The sequence below is a fragment of the Oryx dammah genome, unplaced genomic scaffold (assembly GCF_014754425.2).
Source record: "Oryx dammah isolate SB20612 unplaced genomic scaffold, SCBI_Odam_1.1 HiC_scaffold_25, whole genome shotgun sequence".
NCBI classification, from domain to species: domain Eukaryota; kingdom Metazoa; phylum Chordata; class Mammalia; order Artiodactyla; family Bovidae; genus Oryx; species Oryx dammah.
Window position 1 is genome coordinate 66,648,032 of NW_024070209.1, and position 18,996 is coordinate 66,667,027.

Consider the following 18,996-nt stretch of genomic DNA (forward strand, 5'->3'; position numbering starts at 1 on the left):
GAAGGAGGTTATTATCAGCTCCCCACATCATCATCTGAGAAGCAATTGTATTATTGTGCTCTGTTGTTTCCCATTGTTTGTAACAAACAATGATCGATTGAGTGCAAAGGAAGGTACTTTTAGGCAGCTTAAACCAGACACTTTTAAGCAACATCAAAAAGTGGCTTTGTTTCTTTCACTCTTCATTTTCTTTCAAAAAACTCATGCCTGGCCCATAGGCACCTCTTCTGAATCAGTTGTTTAACTCTCCACTTGGTCTTCTTTTTCATTCAAAGATATTTCTATTTGAAGGAGGGATACTCACACTTAGAAGGTGGAAATGTAAAATGGTACTCTCACTTTGGAAAACAGTTCTAACAGTCTCTCAAAATGTTAAATATACACCTACCACATGACCTAGCCATTGTACTCCTAGGTATTTACCCGAGAAGAAAAGAAATTTATGTTCTGACAGAGACTTGTACACAGATGTTTATAACTGGTCTATTTTTAAGAGCCAAAAACTGTGAACAACTCAAATGTTCATCAACACATGAATGGATAAACAACTGTGGTTTTTCATACAGTGAATAATATTCAGCAATAAAAAGGAATAGACTATGCATAAACCTCAAAGTAATTATGGATGAGTCTTAAAATAATTATGCTGAGTATAAAGAAGTCAGACCAAAAAGAAATACTTACCATATGATTCCATTTCATAAAATTCTAGAGAATGCAAACTAACCTACAGCAACAGAGAACAGATCAGTGGTTGCATGGTATGGGGAGGGACTGGAAGAAGAGATTATGAAGGGGAACATGGAAACTTCTGAGGCTGGTGGGTGTGTTTACCACCTTGATTGTGGTATTGCCCCATGATTGTGTAACTGTATCAAAATGTTTCAGTTATACACCTTACATACAACTTGTATATCAATTATACCTCACTAAAAGTTATGACCAACCTAGATAGCATATTGAAAAGCAGAGACATTACTTTGCTGACTAAGGTCCGTCTAGTCAAGGCTATGGTTTTTCCTGTGGTCATGTATGGATGTGAGAGTTGGACTGTGAAGAAGGCTGAGCGCCGAAGAATTGATGCTTTTGAACTGTGGTGTTGGAGAAGACTCTTGAGAGTCCCTTGGACTGCAAGGAGATCCAACCAGTCCATTCTGAAGGAGATCAGCCCTGGGATTTCTTTGGAAGGAATGATGCTAAAGCTGAAACTCCAGTACTTTGGCCACCTCATGCAAAGAGTTGACTCATTGGAAAAGACTCTGATGCTAGGAGGAATTGGGGGCAGGAGAAGGGGACGACAGAGGATGAGATGGCTGGATGGCGTCACCGACTCGATGGACGTGAGTCTGAGTGAACTCCGGGAGTTGGTGATGGACAGGGAGGCCTGGCGTGCTGCGATTCATGGGGTCACAAAGAGTCAGACTTGACTGAGCGACTGAACTGAACTGAACTGAACAAGTAAATAGCTATAAAAATTGTTTTTAAATCTTCTAGAGTAATTTAGAGAAGAAGGCAATGGAACCCCAATTCAGTATTCTTGCCTGGAAAATCCCATGGACGGAGGAGCCTGGCAGGCTGCAATCCATGGGGTCGCTAAGAGTCAGACATGACTGAGCGACTTCACTTTCACTTTTCAGTTTCATGCATTGGAGAAGGAAATGGCACCCCACTCCAGTACTCTTGCCTCGAGAATCCCAGGGACGGGGGAGCCTGGTGGGCTGCCGTCTATGGGGTCTCACAGAGTCGGACACGACTGAAGCGACTTAGCAGCAGCAGCAGAGTAATTTAGGCATCAGAAAGCACTTAATACACATTCAGCTCTATATTATATTTTAGATGTTACATGTCACAATAAGCATTTAATAGAAGAGAAAATTAAAACTAACTCACAAGATAGAAATATCACTAACAATAATTTTGTTAGTGATAACAACAAAAGTCTTAGGTCATCAGAGCAAACGGTGAATATACAGATATCTCATTTTCAGATCCAGTGATTGATAAAAGATCTTTATTGAGGTCATCACAAAATTATGTGTTCCATATTTTCAAAAAAAAAAAAAGGAAAGGAGGGAATAGAATAAATTTATCAATCTATTCTCTGACCTTAACAGTTTTCTTTTTTGAAACTGAGCTATAATTCACATATCCTAAAATTCACCCTTTCAAAGAGTTCAGTTCAACTCAGTCCCCTTCTCCTCCTGCCCTCAATCTTTCCCAGAATCAGGGTCTTTTCCAATGAGTCAGCTCCCGCATTAAGTGGCCAAAGTACTAGAATTTCAGCTTCAACATCAGTCCTTCCAGTGAACACCCGGGACTGATCTCCCGGGTGGGCTGGTTGGATCTCCTTGCAGTCCAAGGGACTCTCAAGAGTCTTCTCCAACACCACACTTCAAAAGCATCAATTCTTCGGCACTCAGCATTCTTTATAGTCCAACTCTCACATCCGTACATGACCACTGGAAAAACCATAACCTTAACTAGATGGACCTTTGTTGGCAAAGTAATGTCTCTGCTTTTGAATATGCTGTCTAGGTTGGTCATAACTTTCCTTCCAAGGAGGAAGCGTCTTTTAATTTCATGGCTGCAGTCACCATCTGCAGTGATTTTGGAGCCCCCCAAAATAAAGTCAGCCACTGTGTCCACTGTTTCCCCATCTATTTGCCAGGAAGTGATGGGACCAGATGCCATGATCTTCATTTTCTGAATGTTGAGCTTTAAGCCAACTTTTTCACTCTCCTCTTTTACTTTCATCAAGAGGCTCTTTAGTTCTTCTTTACTTTCTGCCATAGGGGTGTTGTCATCTGCATATCTGAGGTATTGATATTTCTCCCGGCAATCTTGATTCCAGCTTGTGCTTCCTCCATAATTCAGTAATGTGTGATATACTCACAAAGTTGTACAGCTATAACTACTATCTTATTCCAGAATATATTCATAATCTTAAAAAGAAACGCTATACTGTTTAAGCAGTCATTCCCCATTTCTTCCTCTCTCCATCCTTGATAACTGCCAGACAATATTCTGTTTTTCTGGATCTGCTAATCTGAGCTATTCATATGGAAATGAAAGGGAATGGGTGTCTGGCTTCTTTTACTTGGCATGATGTTTTCAAGATTCATCCACATCACAGTATGTGTCAAAACTTACTTACTTTATATGGATGAATAATATTCCACTGTATGAATACCATATTCATCATTTGATGGATACTTGCATTATTTCCACTTTTTGGCTATTATGAATAGTGCTACTGTGAACATACATGTACAAGCTTTTGTGTAGACGAACGTTTTCAAGTCTCTTGAGTGTATACCTAGGGATAGAATTTCTGGGTCATATAGTAATTCTAGGTTTAGCTTTTTGAAGAACTGTCAAACTGTTTTACAAAGCAACTGCACCAATTTACATTCCCACCAGCAAGGTACACAGGGTCTAATTTCTTCACCAACACTTGTTATTGTCCATCTCTTTTATTATAGCCATTCTGGTGAATGTGGAGGGATTTGGATAACTAATGATGTTGGGCATCTTCTCATTCAATGACCTTATTAAGCCTCAGAAGATAAACAGGATTTTATCTGACTGGTACCTGAATAAATGACCACATTCTCCTTCCCTTATTCCCTTTCTCTCCCAAGATGTCATTTATTAATTCATTAAAGGAGCTTAGACTGACACTGACTCAGCTCTGGGTTATTTTGGCTCTCAGCACAAAATTCTAAAGAAAAAGAAATCATGGCCTCTCCCATCAGGAAGCTTAAATTATAATTGAGAATAGTGACAAAAAGTCATAATAAACATGTATCTTAAAGCTAACTTAAAGAGTATGTAAAGAGATGGAGTAAAAGATCATTGCCTGGTAGAAAGTCCTCCCTGAAGCTTTCCAATCTCTAAGCACTTCTTGAAGGAGCTGTAACCCAACATACATGTTGCAAACTCTGGGAGTTGGTGACGGACAGGGAGGCCTAGCGTGCTGCAGTCCATGGGGTCGCAAAGAGTCGGACACGACTGAGCGACTGAACTGAACTGAAACACCTTAGATGTACTTATTGTGAGAGGTAGGTTCAGGGCTTTGTGAATAGTGTGATTCAGTCAGTATGGCCTGGTTCTGGTGTGTCCTGGTCTCACTTGCTGGCAGATCCACTTGACAAAGGTTTTGTTACCTAACCTCTACGTGTGAAGGGCTGACATTCCAGTCGGGCCGCAGGGTCAGTATTTGGGCTCTTCTGGAGACCAAATGTGTGTCCTATCACAGAAACTGTACCAGGCAGGGTGGCATCTGGCCTCTGCTCTGGTGTGCCTCCCAGAGCATCATTTCCTCCATCTGCTCCCCAGGCCTGGGGGTTAAATTGTTTGGTTTCCACTGTGGCTGTTCATGGATTCCTGATGTCTTGCTTCCTAATGCCCTGAGGGTGGGCCAGGCCCAACCAGACAGACATCCTCTCTTACAGAGGACCCCTCAGCAGCACTGCTAAGGCTAGGATATGACCTTAAGAGGAGAGAACTTGGCACACGGCCTGCATCTCCAACATCTTCTCTCCTTCCACTGATCTTTGAGGAAATAAGAGAAGTAGACCCAGCAGTGAGGCAGAAAACATTCTGAATCAGCAAAAACATCCAAGGGCAGATTTCTGGATGTCTAGCATTCAGACTAAAAACAGAAATGAGTTTCTAAAGGCTAAACTGAATAAAAAGATATTGTACAATAAGATTCTTCCACAATGCCTGGCACTTAACAGAATGCTTGTTGAACCAACAGTGTCATCAATCACATGCCAGGCAGACATCAAAAGAAAACGCTGAGTCCCTTCGCTGTTCACCTGAAACTATCACAACATTGTTAATTGGCTATACCCCAATACAAAATGTTTTTGGTGTTAAAAATAATAATAATAATAATAATAATTTTTTTAAAGAAAAATATAAAGAAAACTATTTAGTTCATCCTTCTAAATTTAGCAGTCCTATCTATGCATCAACATGCATATATAAATTCTTAATACTCATACTGTTGCAGTGAAAAGGAAAATAGAAGAATTAGTTTTTGTTTACTTTCCCTTTCCTGAGAATAAAGAAAATAAAGAGAATAGTGAACAGGTCAGGGAAGAAATATAAACACACCTGAAAGAGTTGATCACTCCTAGTTTTACTTTTAACTATTCCTAATCTGTAGTCTGTGACTAGATTTGCTTTTCACAAACTACCCTGACATTCTGTAAATTACATCCTGCACATACGGTCCCTAATTCTGCATGAGTTACATCCTGCCTGTATTGCCCCTTAACTCTGTGCTAATTACATCCTGTACCTTGTGCTTACCTTTCCTGAGCTCTCCCTTTGCAGACCACGCGTTGTAGCTTTTTGCATTTCAGAAAGAAGGCCACAGGAAAATAAACCAGAGATAGTGCTATTAGTCGTTCAGTCATGTCTGACTCTTTGTGACCCCATGGACTGTAGCTTACCAGGCTGCTCAGTCCGTGGGATTTTCCAGGCAAGAATACTAGAGTGGGTAGCCATTCCCTTCCCCAGGGGATCTTCCCAGCCCAGGAATCAAACCCAGATCTCCCACACTGCAGGCAGACTCTTTACTGTCTGAGCTACCAGGGACCAATTACCTGTCTTTGCAATGCCAGCTATGACTATTTTGAAACAATACAAGAAGGAGAAGGATACAAAACTCTCACTACTTTGTTTCTCATCACATACCCCAGACTATAAGCCCCTGTTTGTTACCACCAAAATCTTGGCTTTCTCTGTCCACTGAAGCTGAATAAAAAATTACAAAGACAGAGTTTGGAGCAACTAGAAAGATGGCTTGAATCCTCGGCTGGCTGAGGGAAGACCACAGCAGGCCAGTGCCCTCCACCATGGGGAGTCCGAGGGGATCATATAGATGGGCCTCTCAGTCTGGGGCATGTAATAAGGAACAAGGTGAGAATCTGGCATTCTTCATGCATTGTTTCAAAACAGTCATAGCTGGCGTCAGGGAGCCTGGTAATTGGATCTGAAAAAGCCATGCACCCATGACCTTAATATAGTTCAAAACTAAGGCAGTGAATACTCATACATTAGTACCCAGTTTTGCTGCTTACCAATTACAGATTACTTGATCTTGGACAAGTCATTTACAATGTCAAAATATCACTTTCCTTACAGTGAAGTTCATTTACAGCTCTCAACAGGACTCTGTGCTAACTTGTTTCTCCTTGTGGCACACTTAGTGCCTCTAGGTTCCTTTCCTTTACTTTGGGTTCTCTGCCTCCCAGCCAGGCCAGCTCCACCTACCTGCAAAACGGGCAAACCTGCCGAAAATAAAAATAAAATAAGCTTTAAAAAAAATCACAGTGTTAATCTCTGAATGAGTCATATGTCACAAGACATTGAGGATTCATTTTAGCATAATGGTAAAGAGCATGCTGGCTGAGTTCTAAGCACATGACACCCGACAGACCTGGGTTCCAGTTCTAATCCTGACTACCAGCTGTGTGATCTGGGACCACCTATTTAACCTCACTGAGCTTGTTTTTCTCATTTGTACCTCCCTATAGTGAGGTTTAAATGACATTAGACATTTACAACACTTAGTACAGAGTCTGGCACACAAAGAGGGAGCAGTTGATATCAGTTATTATTCTCTTGGCAAACATGACCTCTAAATGAGTTTCCTGGGAGTGAAGGTGACATACATTCATGCCATTTATTAAAGTTTGGAAGAGTTCCCTATGCTAGTCCTTTAATTCCATTCTTCCTCCAATGAAAATCTCCATTTGAAACTTTACACTGCCAAATCCACTGTCACAAATATTGCACTTTGACTTCTAACTTTTAGTCTTTTTCTTTTTTTTTTTAATGCCACACAGCATTATCCCATGCCCCAATTTTTATATACAAAAGGATGACAAAAATAAAAGAAAATGAAGTATTGGCTATTAGTTACCATCAAACTTAAGCAAATATTCCTAAACATTTAATAAATTAATTAGTTGGGTTTTTTTCCCCTTAGTAAGAGGATCATTATTTTTACTTTATGAAGATATCGTGTTAATTCAGCATGAATTATGCCAACATAAAATTAACATGCAGGGCTAGAGGCCAGTGAGCTGTGTTATCTCTTCTATTTGGAGAGAAGAGAACATTAACTGCACTAGGACCTATGTCAGTTCAAACGGGAAATGCTTGACAACTGGCCACCCATAAATAAGACTTGTCTTCTCTGGTGAGTACAGTTACTCCTACCTAACACTAGGTTTTCCTACTGTGTGCCCTGCAGAGACAGGAGAGCTGAAACTGTTGTCAAACAGATTCTAAACATAAAGGAATGCTTTTCTAGCTGTGGAAGAAAAGACAGAAGGACAACATCAAACGATACCTAGTCACATGCTGCACTATTCAGGGCAGACTGTGAATGAAGACAGTGGTCTTCAAAAACCCTAGGCACCTTGAGTTCTAAAGAAATCCAATATATAAAAGAGATACAAGAGGCCTTCTGGTGGCAGATATCACAGGTTTTAAAACTGCCACGACTTGAGAGATGGGTAAGGTTTGCAGGACACAGGTGAGGGAGAGGCACTCCAGGGAGGAGGAACAGTAAAGCCAAACCGAGGTGGGAATTTAAAGTAAGAAGTTCTGTGCCTTCCTGGTGGACAACTAGTGAGAAGGCAGCGATTAAGTGGTGAAAGGCTCCCATGCGGATGCTTCTGTTTCCCAGCTTGAACTGATTTTGAATATTTTAAGCCTGATGATGGGAAATTTAAGGTTAACATTGTGCAATCAGTTAAGGTGTCTTGTCATTATTCTTTGTTTCAGAATCCTTTCAAGTAGTCGTGAGAGGGAATGGCTTCCGACACGCCCGCAACGTGGACAGGGTCCTCTGCAGCTTTAAGATCAACGAGTCAGTCACGCTCAGTAAGTTCTTGCAGAGTTTGGGGGTTTCTGCCACTGGCTTCTGGGAAGGGGGAGTTCCCAGCCCATTCTCCCGAAAAGCCACACCCAGGAAACTACAGGGAAGGGTCCTCCCTGCTAGAAAGGCCGCCAGCAAAGGGCATAATTGGCCTCTGTGGTCCCCTTGCTCCCATAAGGAGAGGCAGCGGGTACTTGTTTCCCAGTCCATCAGCAAACTCTCAGGTGGCAGTGGTGGTCCTGACTGCTTAGGGCTTACAAAGCTCCACACTGCTTAGTGAGATATCAGGACTCTCAAGCAAAAGAGGAAAAAAATAAGTGTTCTAAATTTATTAATTCTGAGTAAACCAAAAGCCAGAAAAATCTCATCAGGGTAGATACCTGACCTGAGATACAGGAAGATGGATGTAAAACTAAGTGCATTTCATGGGAAAAATGAATTATCACAACATTGGCACATTCACAAGACATTTGTAGCAGGGAAGTTAAAGACATGTGTGACTCAGATTACTGTCCAGGAAAGATGGGGCAGATGGATTATGTTAAGACAGATGGCCAGGAGTCCCTGTTATTATTTACATCTGGCATTCATCCCACAGATTACTGGTTCAGTATCTGCAGCAGTAAACAGCAGTCATATACTGTATTTTCTACAGTGCTAGGATCTTTTAAATACCTCACATCTTTTTGCCACAACAGCCCTGGGAGGTAGAAAGACAAAGAAGATGGAGAGGATACTCATTTATTGACCTTTCACACTGGATTTGTCCTCCTGTTAGCATTCTGGAGTAGGTACTATCCTGTTTTTAAAAAGGAAGAACTGAAGGGTATGCCTTTTTCCTTCTTTAGCATCTCAAAACCCACTTGAATATTTAAACAAAGATATGCAATGGCTTCTTTACATCTGGAATTCTGAAACATCTGGAATTCCTGTATATGGAGAAACTGCAAAGATCTGAAATATTCAGTTATTTTTTCCTGATACTTAGAAATGCCCTCACGTATCCAGACAGTACTTGCTTTTTGAAAACATTTTCAAGTATCCTGTCATAGTGTGAAAGTTGGACATGCACCCTCTACAGAATCTTTCCATTTTTCTTTTCTCCTTTAATTTGTGATGTTCAAGTCCACCTTCCCTCTCTCCTCTTAATCTTAAATCTAAGATCAGAAACTCCTGAGGATTAAACTCAAAAGACATCAACACCTTCCAAAGAATGCTTCCCAGACAAGCAAGCCTTTAGAACCAGCTCCTCTCTGAAGATGCATGGCCATGAGTATAGCATTGCTATTGCTTGAAAGGTTACCCAGAGATTCTATACTAAGATAACCAAAAAATGCAAATTTTTTATGATGGATTTATAGAATGACATTTTAAACACGTATTTTGCAGCTTCTCCATAAAATTTTATTTCTTGGAAAACTAGCTTCTTTTCCTTTCCTAATATAAACTTGCAAACACCTGCACAGTCTGTTCACCTAATACATATTTTAAAAGAAATAAAGGCTGTTGGGTTTAGCTTAAACCACAAACCTAATTATGCTTTCAACACAAGCACTGACAGCTTGGAGAAGAGAAAGGCAGTGACTCAACCATATTATATGCCACAAGCAACACTCCTGAACTCAAACAAATAGTTATTAAAAATATCCTAGCTAAGGGGGAAATACTGGAATATTTTTTTAATTGTCTTTATTAATTCGTCTGTTCATTTATATTCAGTAAAGTAAGAAACTATGGAGGACAGAAAAGATAAATAAATTTTAAAATGCAACATATTCAATTCTTCATCTTTCTGTCAACTTTATGAATGTAAGTGTCTCATTGAGTTGTCCCCATAAAATAAGACAAATTTAGATTCTCTTACTTTTCCCATTCTCCTTTTCCACTTCCATATCCACATTTTAAAATATTATGTTTTCATTTTTATAGTATATATTTCCTCTTTCGAGATTTTTTTCCTAAATACTGCATTACATTTTATAACAAAAAAGAGAATAGAATTCCCTTATTAATCAAAAAATGACTAATTGAAGCCCCAATAATGAAGCTATGGTTTTTATTATATAAGCCTTAGAGTTTTCAAGAAATAATGTATTATTTGTAGCAGACTATGTGAAGAAAAACAGTTAAGTGAAAAATAACAAATTTAAAAAATTACATTTATAGTGAGATATATTAACATAACTGTCCAAGCCTTTGGATGAATAATAAAAAATTAAAGCTATAGAGCAAATATATATTTTTTAAAGTGGTTATTAATTCCCTTTAGCATGTATTGCACTAAGACAAAAGTAAACCACCGACATATTAATGCCAAAATGTTGAAATTGTTTACATATATTTTTAGATGATAAATATAACCAGAAAATAAAAAGCATAGGTTAATACCTATGTCCATCCTGCTTTCCTTACCTTTGCTTAAAAATAAAATAAATCAACCACTTAGGAATCTAAAACAATTTGGTGACCTGTTTCTGGTCAATGGTTCCAAAATTATGCGTAAAATATGATGTAAAAACTGTGACATTGGTCTTGCTCAAAGGAATGAGGAGGAAACCCCCAGGTACAGGAAACAAAAAGGGAATGCAAAATCTAAGCAGAAGGCAAAGCTGTGAGGGCTCCAGGCCTGAGGGATCTTCAGGCTGTGATCTCAGTACTGATATAGATATAAGACACCAGCAAGTTCAGTTTAGTTCAGTTCAGTCGCTTGGTCGTGTCCGACTCTTTGTGACCCCATGGACCGCAGCATGTCAGTCCTCTCTGTCCACCAACTGCTGGAGTCTACCCAAACCCATGTCCACTGAGTCAGTGAGGCTATCCAACCATCCCCTTCTCCTCCTGCCCTCAATCTTTCCCAGCATCAGGGTCTTTTCCAATGAGTCAGTTCTTCACATCAGGTGGCCAAAACATTGGAGTTTCAGCTTCAAAATCAGTCCTTCCAATGAACAACCAGGACTGATCTTTAGGATGGACTGGTTGGATCTCCTTGCAGTCCAAGGGACTCTCAAGAGTCTTCTCACTGCTGCTAAATCGCTTCAGTCGTGTCCGACTCTGTGTGACCCCATAGACGGCAGCCCACCAGGCTCCCCCATCCCTGGGATTCTCCAGGCAAGAACACTGGAGTGGCTTGCCATTTCCTTCTCCAAATGCATGAAAGTGAAAAGTGAAAGTGAAGTCTTCTCACACCACAGTTCAAAAGCATCAATTCTTCGGTGATCAGCTTTCTTTATAGTCCAACTCTCACATTCATATATGACTACTGGAAAAACCATAGCCTTGACTAGATGGACCTTTGTTGGCAAAGTAATGCCTCTGCTTTTGAATATGCTATCTAGGTTGGTCATAACTTTCCTTCCAAGGAGTAAGCGTCTTTTAACTTCATGGCTGCAGTCACCATCTGCAGTGATTTTGGAGCCAAAAAAAAAATAGTTTGTCACTGTTTCCCCATCTATTTGCCATGAAGTGATGGGATCGGATGCCATGATCTTAGTTTTCTGAATATTGAGCTTTAAGCTAACTTTTTCACTCTCCTCTTTCACTTTCATCAAAAGGCTCTTTAGTTCTTCTTCACTTTCTGCCATAAGGGTGGTGTCATCTGGATATCTGAGGTTATTGATATTTCTTCCGGCAATCTTGATTCCAGCTTGTGCTTCCTCCAGCCCAGCATTTCTCATGATGTACTCTGCATATAAGTTAAATAAGCAGGGTGACAATATACAGCCTTGACGTACTCCTTTTCCTATTTGGAAAGCAGGCAAAAGCAGAGCCACCTGTAGAAATCAGGCTTCAGGGGCTGTAACACACATTAAATGGGTACAGGGAAAGCTGCTCAGTGATTCAGGAAAGCAGGCAGGGGAGGAAGGTAAGATGCTCTACCAACCACATAATACAGAAGCACCGCAATGTGTCTGTGGCCATCCTGATTGCTGTGGCCCTGGCTGAGGCAGTATACATCCAGTCCAACCTACACCACTCCTGAAGCCATAACTCCCTCTGAATATGGGCTAACAGCACCAAATGATAAATCATATGACAATAGTTGAAAGAAAAAGAAGAACAAGCAAGAAGACTAGGGAGCATTTTAAAAGAGAAGGTGAAATAAACATATTTAAAGTGTATTGAAACAAGAAAGCATCTAAAAAAATCTAACTTTACACCTAAAGGAACTAGAAAAATAAGGACAAACAAAACTCAAAGTCATTAGAAGGAAAGAAATAAAGATCAAAGTGGAAATAAGCAAAATAGAGAGTTAGGAAACAACAGAAAAGATTAATGAAATGAAGAGTTTTTTTTTTTTAAAAGATAGACAAAGTTGATAAACCTTTAACCAAATTCATCAAGAAAAAAAGAAAAAGGATCCAGATAAATAAGTCAAAAAAGAGAAAGTACAATTGACAACAGAGAAATACAAAGGTTCATAAAATATTACTACAAACAACCATGTGATAATAAAAGAGACAACCTAGAAGAAATGGATAAATGCCTAGAAATGTGCGATCTCTGAATCAGGAAGAAATATAAAAAATGAACAGACTAATAATTACCAGTAGTGAAACTGAATCATTACTTTAAAATACTTCCAACCAAAAAACTCTAGGACCACACAGTTTCACAGAGAAATTCTATTAAAATTCAAAGAAGAAATTTATCCTTCTCAAACTATTTTTTAAAATGAAGATGAAGGAATACTTCTGAACTCATTCTACAAGGGTAACATCACCCTAATATCAAAGCCAGACAAAGATACCACAAAAAATAATTATAGGTCATTATCACTGATGAATGTAAATGCAGAAGTCCTCAACAAAATGTTAGCAAACTGAATTCAACAGTAGGTTAAAAGGGGTCATACACCATGATCAAGTAGGATTTACCCCAGGAATACATGGATGGTTCGGTATCCACAAATCAATCAACATAATACACCATGTTAACTAACTGAAGAATAAAAACCATATGATCATCTCCATGTATGCAGCAAAAGCTTCTGACAAAATTCAACATCCTTTTATGATAAAAAACTCTTCACAAAGTGAGCATAGAAGGAACATACTTCAACATGATAAAGGCCAGGTATGACAAATGACAGGCAACATCATAATCAATGGTGAAAAGCTGGAAGCATTTCCTGGAAGATCAGGAACAAAACAAGGATCCCACTCTTGCCACTGTTTTTTTTTTTAACATGGAAGTAGAAGTCCTAGGCACAACAATCAGAAAAGAAAAAGAAATAAAAGGAATACAAAAAAAATTGGAAAGGAAGAAGTAAAACTGTCACTATCTGTGCATGATATGGTTCTATACACAGAAAATTCTAAAGACACAAAAACTATTTGAACTGAAATGAGTTTAGTAAGGTTGTAGGATACAAAAGTAATATACAGAAATATGTTGCATTTCTAAATACTAATTATGAACTATTAGAGAAATTCATAAAACAATCACATTTTATAGCTGTCTCAAAAAGAATAAAATAACTTGAGATAAATCTGATCAAAGAGGAAAAAGCCCTGAATGCTATAAGAGATTGATGAAAGAAATTGAAGACAACAAAACAAATGGAAAGATACTTTGTGCTCATGGATTGGAAGAATCAATATTGTTAAAATGACTACACTACCCAAAGAAATCTATAGATTCAGTGCAATCCCATAAAAATACCAATGGCATTTATCACAGAGCTAGAACAAATAACTCTAAAATTTGTATGAAGACACAAAAGACCCCAAATAGCCAAAGCAATCTTGGGAAAGAAGAACAAAACTAGAGTTGTCACACTCCTGGGTTTCAAGCCATACTATAAAACAACAGTTGTCAAACCACTATGTACTGGCATGAAAACAAACACACAGATCAATGGAACAGAATTAAGAGCCCCAAAATAAACCCATGCTTATATGGTCAATTAATCTACAACAAAGCAGGCAAGAATATACAATGGGAAAAGACAGCCTCTTTAATAAGTGGTGTCAGGAAAACTGTACTGCTGTGTGTAATAGAATCAATCTGGACTATTTTCTCACACCACATGCAAAAATAAATTCAAAAGTGGATTAAAGACTTAAATGTAAGGCCTGAAACCACAAAACTAGAAGAAAGCATAGGCAGTATGCACTTTGACATCTGTCTTAATAATATTTTTTTGGATCTGTCTCCTCAGGCAAGGGAAAAAAAAACCCAAAAATAAACAAATGGGACTACACCAAACCTAAAAGCTTTTACACAGAAAAGGAACCTATCAATAGAAGGAAAGGCCACCTGCTGAATGACAGAAGACATTTTCAAACTATGTATCTGATAAAGGGTTACTATTCAAAATATACAAAGAACTCATACAGTTCAACATCTAAAAAAGTAAACAGCCCATCAAAAAAATCAGCAAAGAACTGGGCAGACATTTTTCCAAAGAAGATGTGCAGATAGTCAATAGGCACACAGAAAGACGCTGAACAGCATTAACCATCAGGGAAATGCAAATCAAAACCACAAAGAGATACTAACTCATACCTGTCAGAATGGCTGTCATCAAAAGACAACAAAGTGTTGGCAAGGACGTGGAGAAAAGGGAGCACTTGTGCAGTGTTGGTGGGAATGTAAACTGGTGCAGCCACTTGGAGGACAGTATGGAGTTTCCACAAAACCTTAAAAGTAGAACTGCTATGCTGCTGCTGCTAAGTCGCCTCAGTCGTGTCCGACTCTGTGCGACCCCAGAGACAGCAGCCCACCAGGCTCCCCCGTCCCCAGGATTCTCCAGGCAAGAACACTGGAGTGGGTTGCCATTTCCTTCTCCAATGCATGAGAGTGAGAAGCGAAAGTGAAGTCGCTCAGTCATGTCCGACTCTTAGCGACCCCATGGACTGCAGCCCACCAGGCTCCTCTGTCCATGGGGTTTTCCAGGCAAGAGTACTGGAGTGGGGTGCCACTTCCTTCTCCGAATATGATCTAGCAGTTTCACTTCTCTGAGTATTTACCTGAAGAAAACAAAAACACTATTTTGAGAAAATCTATGCATATTACTGTTCACTGCAGCATTACTTACAGTAGCCAAGATGTGGAAGCAACTTACATCCATCCATAGATGATGGATGAGGAACATGTGATATGTGTGTGTGTGTGTGTGTGTGTGTGTGTGTGTGTGTTGTATGCTAAGTTGCTTCAATTGCGTCCGACTCTTCATGACCCTATGGACTGTAGCCCTCCAGGCTCCTCTGTCCACATATATATACAACTTAGTGGATAGACTAAGCAATGTGATTAGACACAGAAAAAGATGAAATGCATGAACTGGAAGAGAGATGTGAGGAAATACTACCCCTCAACCAAAGCACTTGACCCAGATTTTTTTCATCTGTGTTTTACCAGACTTTAAGGACAAATGATTCATATCTGATACATATTCTTCTAGAGAAAAGAAATAGAGCAAAATCACTTTAATTCATTTATGAAAATTATATAATCTTGACTTTTTAAAAACTGGACAAGACATATTTGAAATCGATTTCTTTGATGACAAACATACAGATAAACTACTGGTAAACAAAAATCCAGCAATGTATTTAAAAAGGACCAGGATAAGTAATACCATTTTTAAAAAATGAGAGAGGAATTTTCCTCTCACATAGCAAATTTTTTGATGCCAAGAAGATATTAAAATTCACTATCCATTCCAAATTTTAAAAATACATACTTTTAGGGACTTCCCTGGTGATCCAAGAATTGCCTGCCAATGCAGGGGACATGGGTTCAGTCCCTGGTATGGGAAGATTCCACATGCCAAGAGCAACTGAGCCCATGCACCACAATTACTGAACCCACACTCTCAAGCCCGAGAGCTGCCACTGCCGAAGCCCAAGCGCCCTAGAGTCTGTGCTCCATGACAAGAGAAGCCACCTCAGTGAGAAGCCCGCTCACCTCAATTCCAGCACCAGCCCCAGCTCTCCGCAACCAGAAAAAGTCCACGTGCAGCAATGAAGACCCAGTGCAGCCATAAATAAATAAATAAAATTATTTTTTAAAAAAGAAAAGAAAAAAAAATCACAGGGAAAATGGAGCAGCAGCATATAAACTCTAGAAAGAACTAAATTTAACCAAACTTGTAAAGACATATAGGAAGAAAGTTATACAACTCTGTGAGGGAAATGAAGACAATGTAAGTAAATGAGAGCCAGTATAGACTCATGGCATAGAACACACTCTGGAACCAAACCACTTAGGAAAAGCACCCTGGCTCTGTCTTAAAGCTTTTTGACCATGGCCGGTTACTTACCTTCTCTCAGCTTCAATTTCTCCAGCTGTAAAATGAGTATAGCAATAATAGCACCTCCATGGTGGATTCCTATGATATTTCAGTATAATAATTAGGGCCTAGAACAGGGCCAAGCATGCAGTAAGCAGTCGATCAACGTTGGCTGATAGTATTAATTTATTATTATCATTATCACTATTATTCAGTGGAGCAGCAACTGAAGATTGTAGAGACATCAGTTGTCTTCAAATTAATATTTACTTTTACTGCAGTCCCAGTCCAATGGGACTTTTGAAGTTAACAAAATAATTCTTAAGTGTATATGGAAGAATAAACATTTAAGAATAGCCAAGAAAAATGTGGAAACTTGCCCTAGCCCATTTTAAGATGTATAAAAAAATCTGCAGTAATTGAAACAATGTATGACTGGTGCCACAAAAGGCAAATTGAGAAGAGAGCCAAACACTTCTATGAATTTAGTATAAAATAAACTGACCTTTCTCATCGGTGGGAAAAGAGTAGATTATGCTTTTTGGTATCGAGACAACTGGCTAACCCCTTGGAGAAACAATTCAGTTCAATTTTTATCTCACACTTTACATCTAAACAAATTCCAGATGAAAAATTTAAATGTGAACATGAAACTATAGAAGTTTTAAAGGAAACAAAAATAAATATTTATATAATTTTCCACTGGGGAAAATCCTTTTAAGCATAACTCTGAAAGGAGATACCACAGAGGAAAATTTGAATGGTTTAAGTACACATTTTAAAATTCTTTATACCTCCCCCCTTTAAAAAATCTGAAGGGAAACAGAAAACCTGCTAAATTATTTTTAAGACATATAACAAATAAAGGGTCAATAACTTTAATATATAGATAGGTTTTAAAATCAGTAGAAAAGATGAGCACATCAATGGAGAAAAGATAGGAAAAAGAAATTTACAAGAAAAATAATGGCAAATAAGAATATGGTAAATGCTCACTGTAGTCAAGGAAATGCAAATTAAAATAATTTATCAAACTGATAAAGACCAACAGAAATACAATGCCAGTATTGCCAAAGATACAGGGGAAGAAATGTTTTCATTCATCATTGTCTAGAGACTATTAAAGATCACTGAATCTTTTGGAAGGCCATTCCTGTTTTGTTGTGTTTTTTTTTTGGCCGAGTCACACAGCTTGCAAGATCTCAGTTCCCCAACCAACGATTCCGGAATCCTAACAACTAGGCCATCAGGGAACTCTCTAGCAAGGCCACTCTTAAAACAAATCAACTGCTTTTGTACATTTTTAACCCAGAATTTCAACTTCAACTTCATCAAAGGGAAATGCTAGAGAATGTTAACAAAGACTCAGCTGCAAGATGTTCATCATAATATTGCTTTATGTTAGCAAAAAGCAAAAAAAAAAAACAGAGGAGAGAGGAAGGAATGAATTTGAGATGGAAGCAAAGAAGGAAGCAGAGAGGAAAGCAAGTAAACAAATCGAAACATCTAGGTGGTAACATAAATGTTTTATAATTGATAGTGTGTTATATAAATTATATTCATGTTTAAATAATTAATATTGTGAGAAAGAAGAGTAATTACCTATGTGGGGAAAATGTTAACAGTACTGCTTCACATGTCGAGAATAAGTTACGAAACAGTGCCTTAAAACTGCTCCTGATTTAGACACATACATTTATATGCAGAGAGAGAAATGTGAAAGACACACATCCAGATGTTAATAGTAGTTACCTCTGAATGAGTCTACTATGAGTTTTTACTTCTTCTTTCTGTCCTTCTAAGTTTTCTATGATCATATATCCCTTCCGTTACGAGAAAGAAAAGTTATTTAAATTTTCATTTTAAAATTCTTGTTAATTATTTAGGCCAAGCATGCATCTTAAGTGTAGCATTTAGTTGGTTCTCCAGTTACCAGGCTGAACTACTACTCCTGGCCAAGAAAGTATCTTGGAAATCTTCACACAAACTTTATTTATTCTGGCTACACTTTTTCCTACTTCAGTATTCGGTGTATCGTGCCATGAAAAGATCCACTTTCAATTGGAAATCCATTTGTAGAGAGATTAAAATGCTAAAAAGGACACACTGAGGTAGGAGCTGAGAAATGATCCATTTTAAAGAACAGTAAATAAAAAATGGATGGTTTTACTAATACCATAATGAGAAACTTGTTAGACTCTCCTAGTGTTGCAAGGAGACTTACGAGGTATGGCCAGAAACAAAGAAACTGATTTTTAGCAAACTTACTAAAATTCAGTTGAAGGGCCATGTGAAAAATCAGCCTCTTGGTTTTATAGGCACATTTCTTTTCTGACGCAGGATTTTATTTCTCAGCTTGAGCTTCGATCTTATTCACAAGGCATGGCTCTGGTTCACTTTTGGGTCACTCTCAAAGAATAAAACATTGCCCCCTTCGAAGATTTTTTTTTCAAACTGAACGTCAGTCCTGAAAGCAGCTCTACAAGAGTGTCAGAGAGGGGCTTCTTCCCAAGGGGATGAGAGACTACACTCACTCAAATATAGAAGTTACACTGTGTTTGTTTTTGGAAATCTGTCCAGTTATCCAGAAGCTATACTTTATCTTAGAAAACATCTGGTCCTCAGGACTGCTTTGGGCCCCTTAAGGAGATCATTGAAGTGCACCTATGGTGACAGCTGGGGAGAGAGAAGGAGAAAAATTTCCTAAACAAAAGCCTATTGTTTCCTTTCTCACTGGTTGGAATGTTGCATCTATCAGTCAAGGTACTTAGTGCAATTTGGATGCATCCTTACTTAGGGCTTTGATGTCGTCTGAAGATAATAGAATGTCACTTTGTGCAACTTGGAATTAAATGAT

At 38.6% G+C, this 18,996-nt stretch overlaps 1 protein-coding gene across 1 annotated transcript in view; it reads left to right on the plus strand.

Annotated features, from left to right (window-relative positions):
- ANTXR1 (ANTXR cell adhesion molecule 1) overlaps positions 1–18,996 on the plus strand; it is a 263,047-nt gene that overhangs the window by 89,528 nt on the left and 154,523 nt on the right. Inside the window, exon 10 of the mRNA XM_040224080.1 lies at positions 7,810–7,908. Coding sequence (XP_040080014.1) covers positions 7,810–7,908 — 99 coding nt within the window. The remainder of the gene's footprint in view (positions 1–7,809; positions 7,909–18,996) is intronic.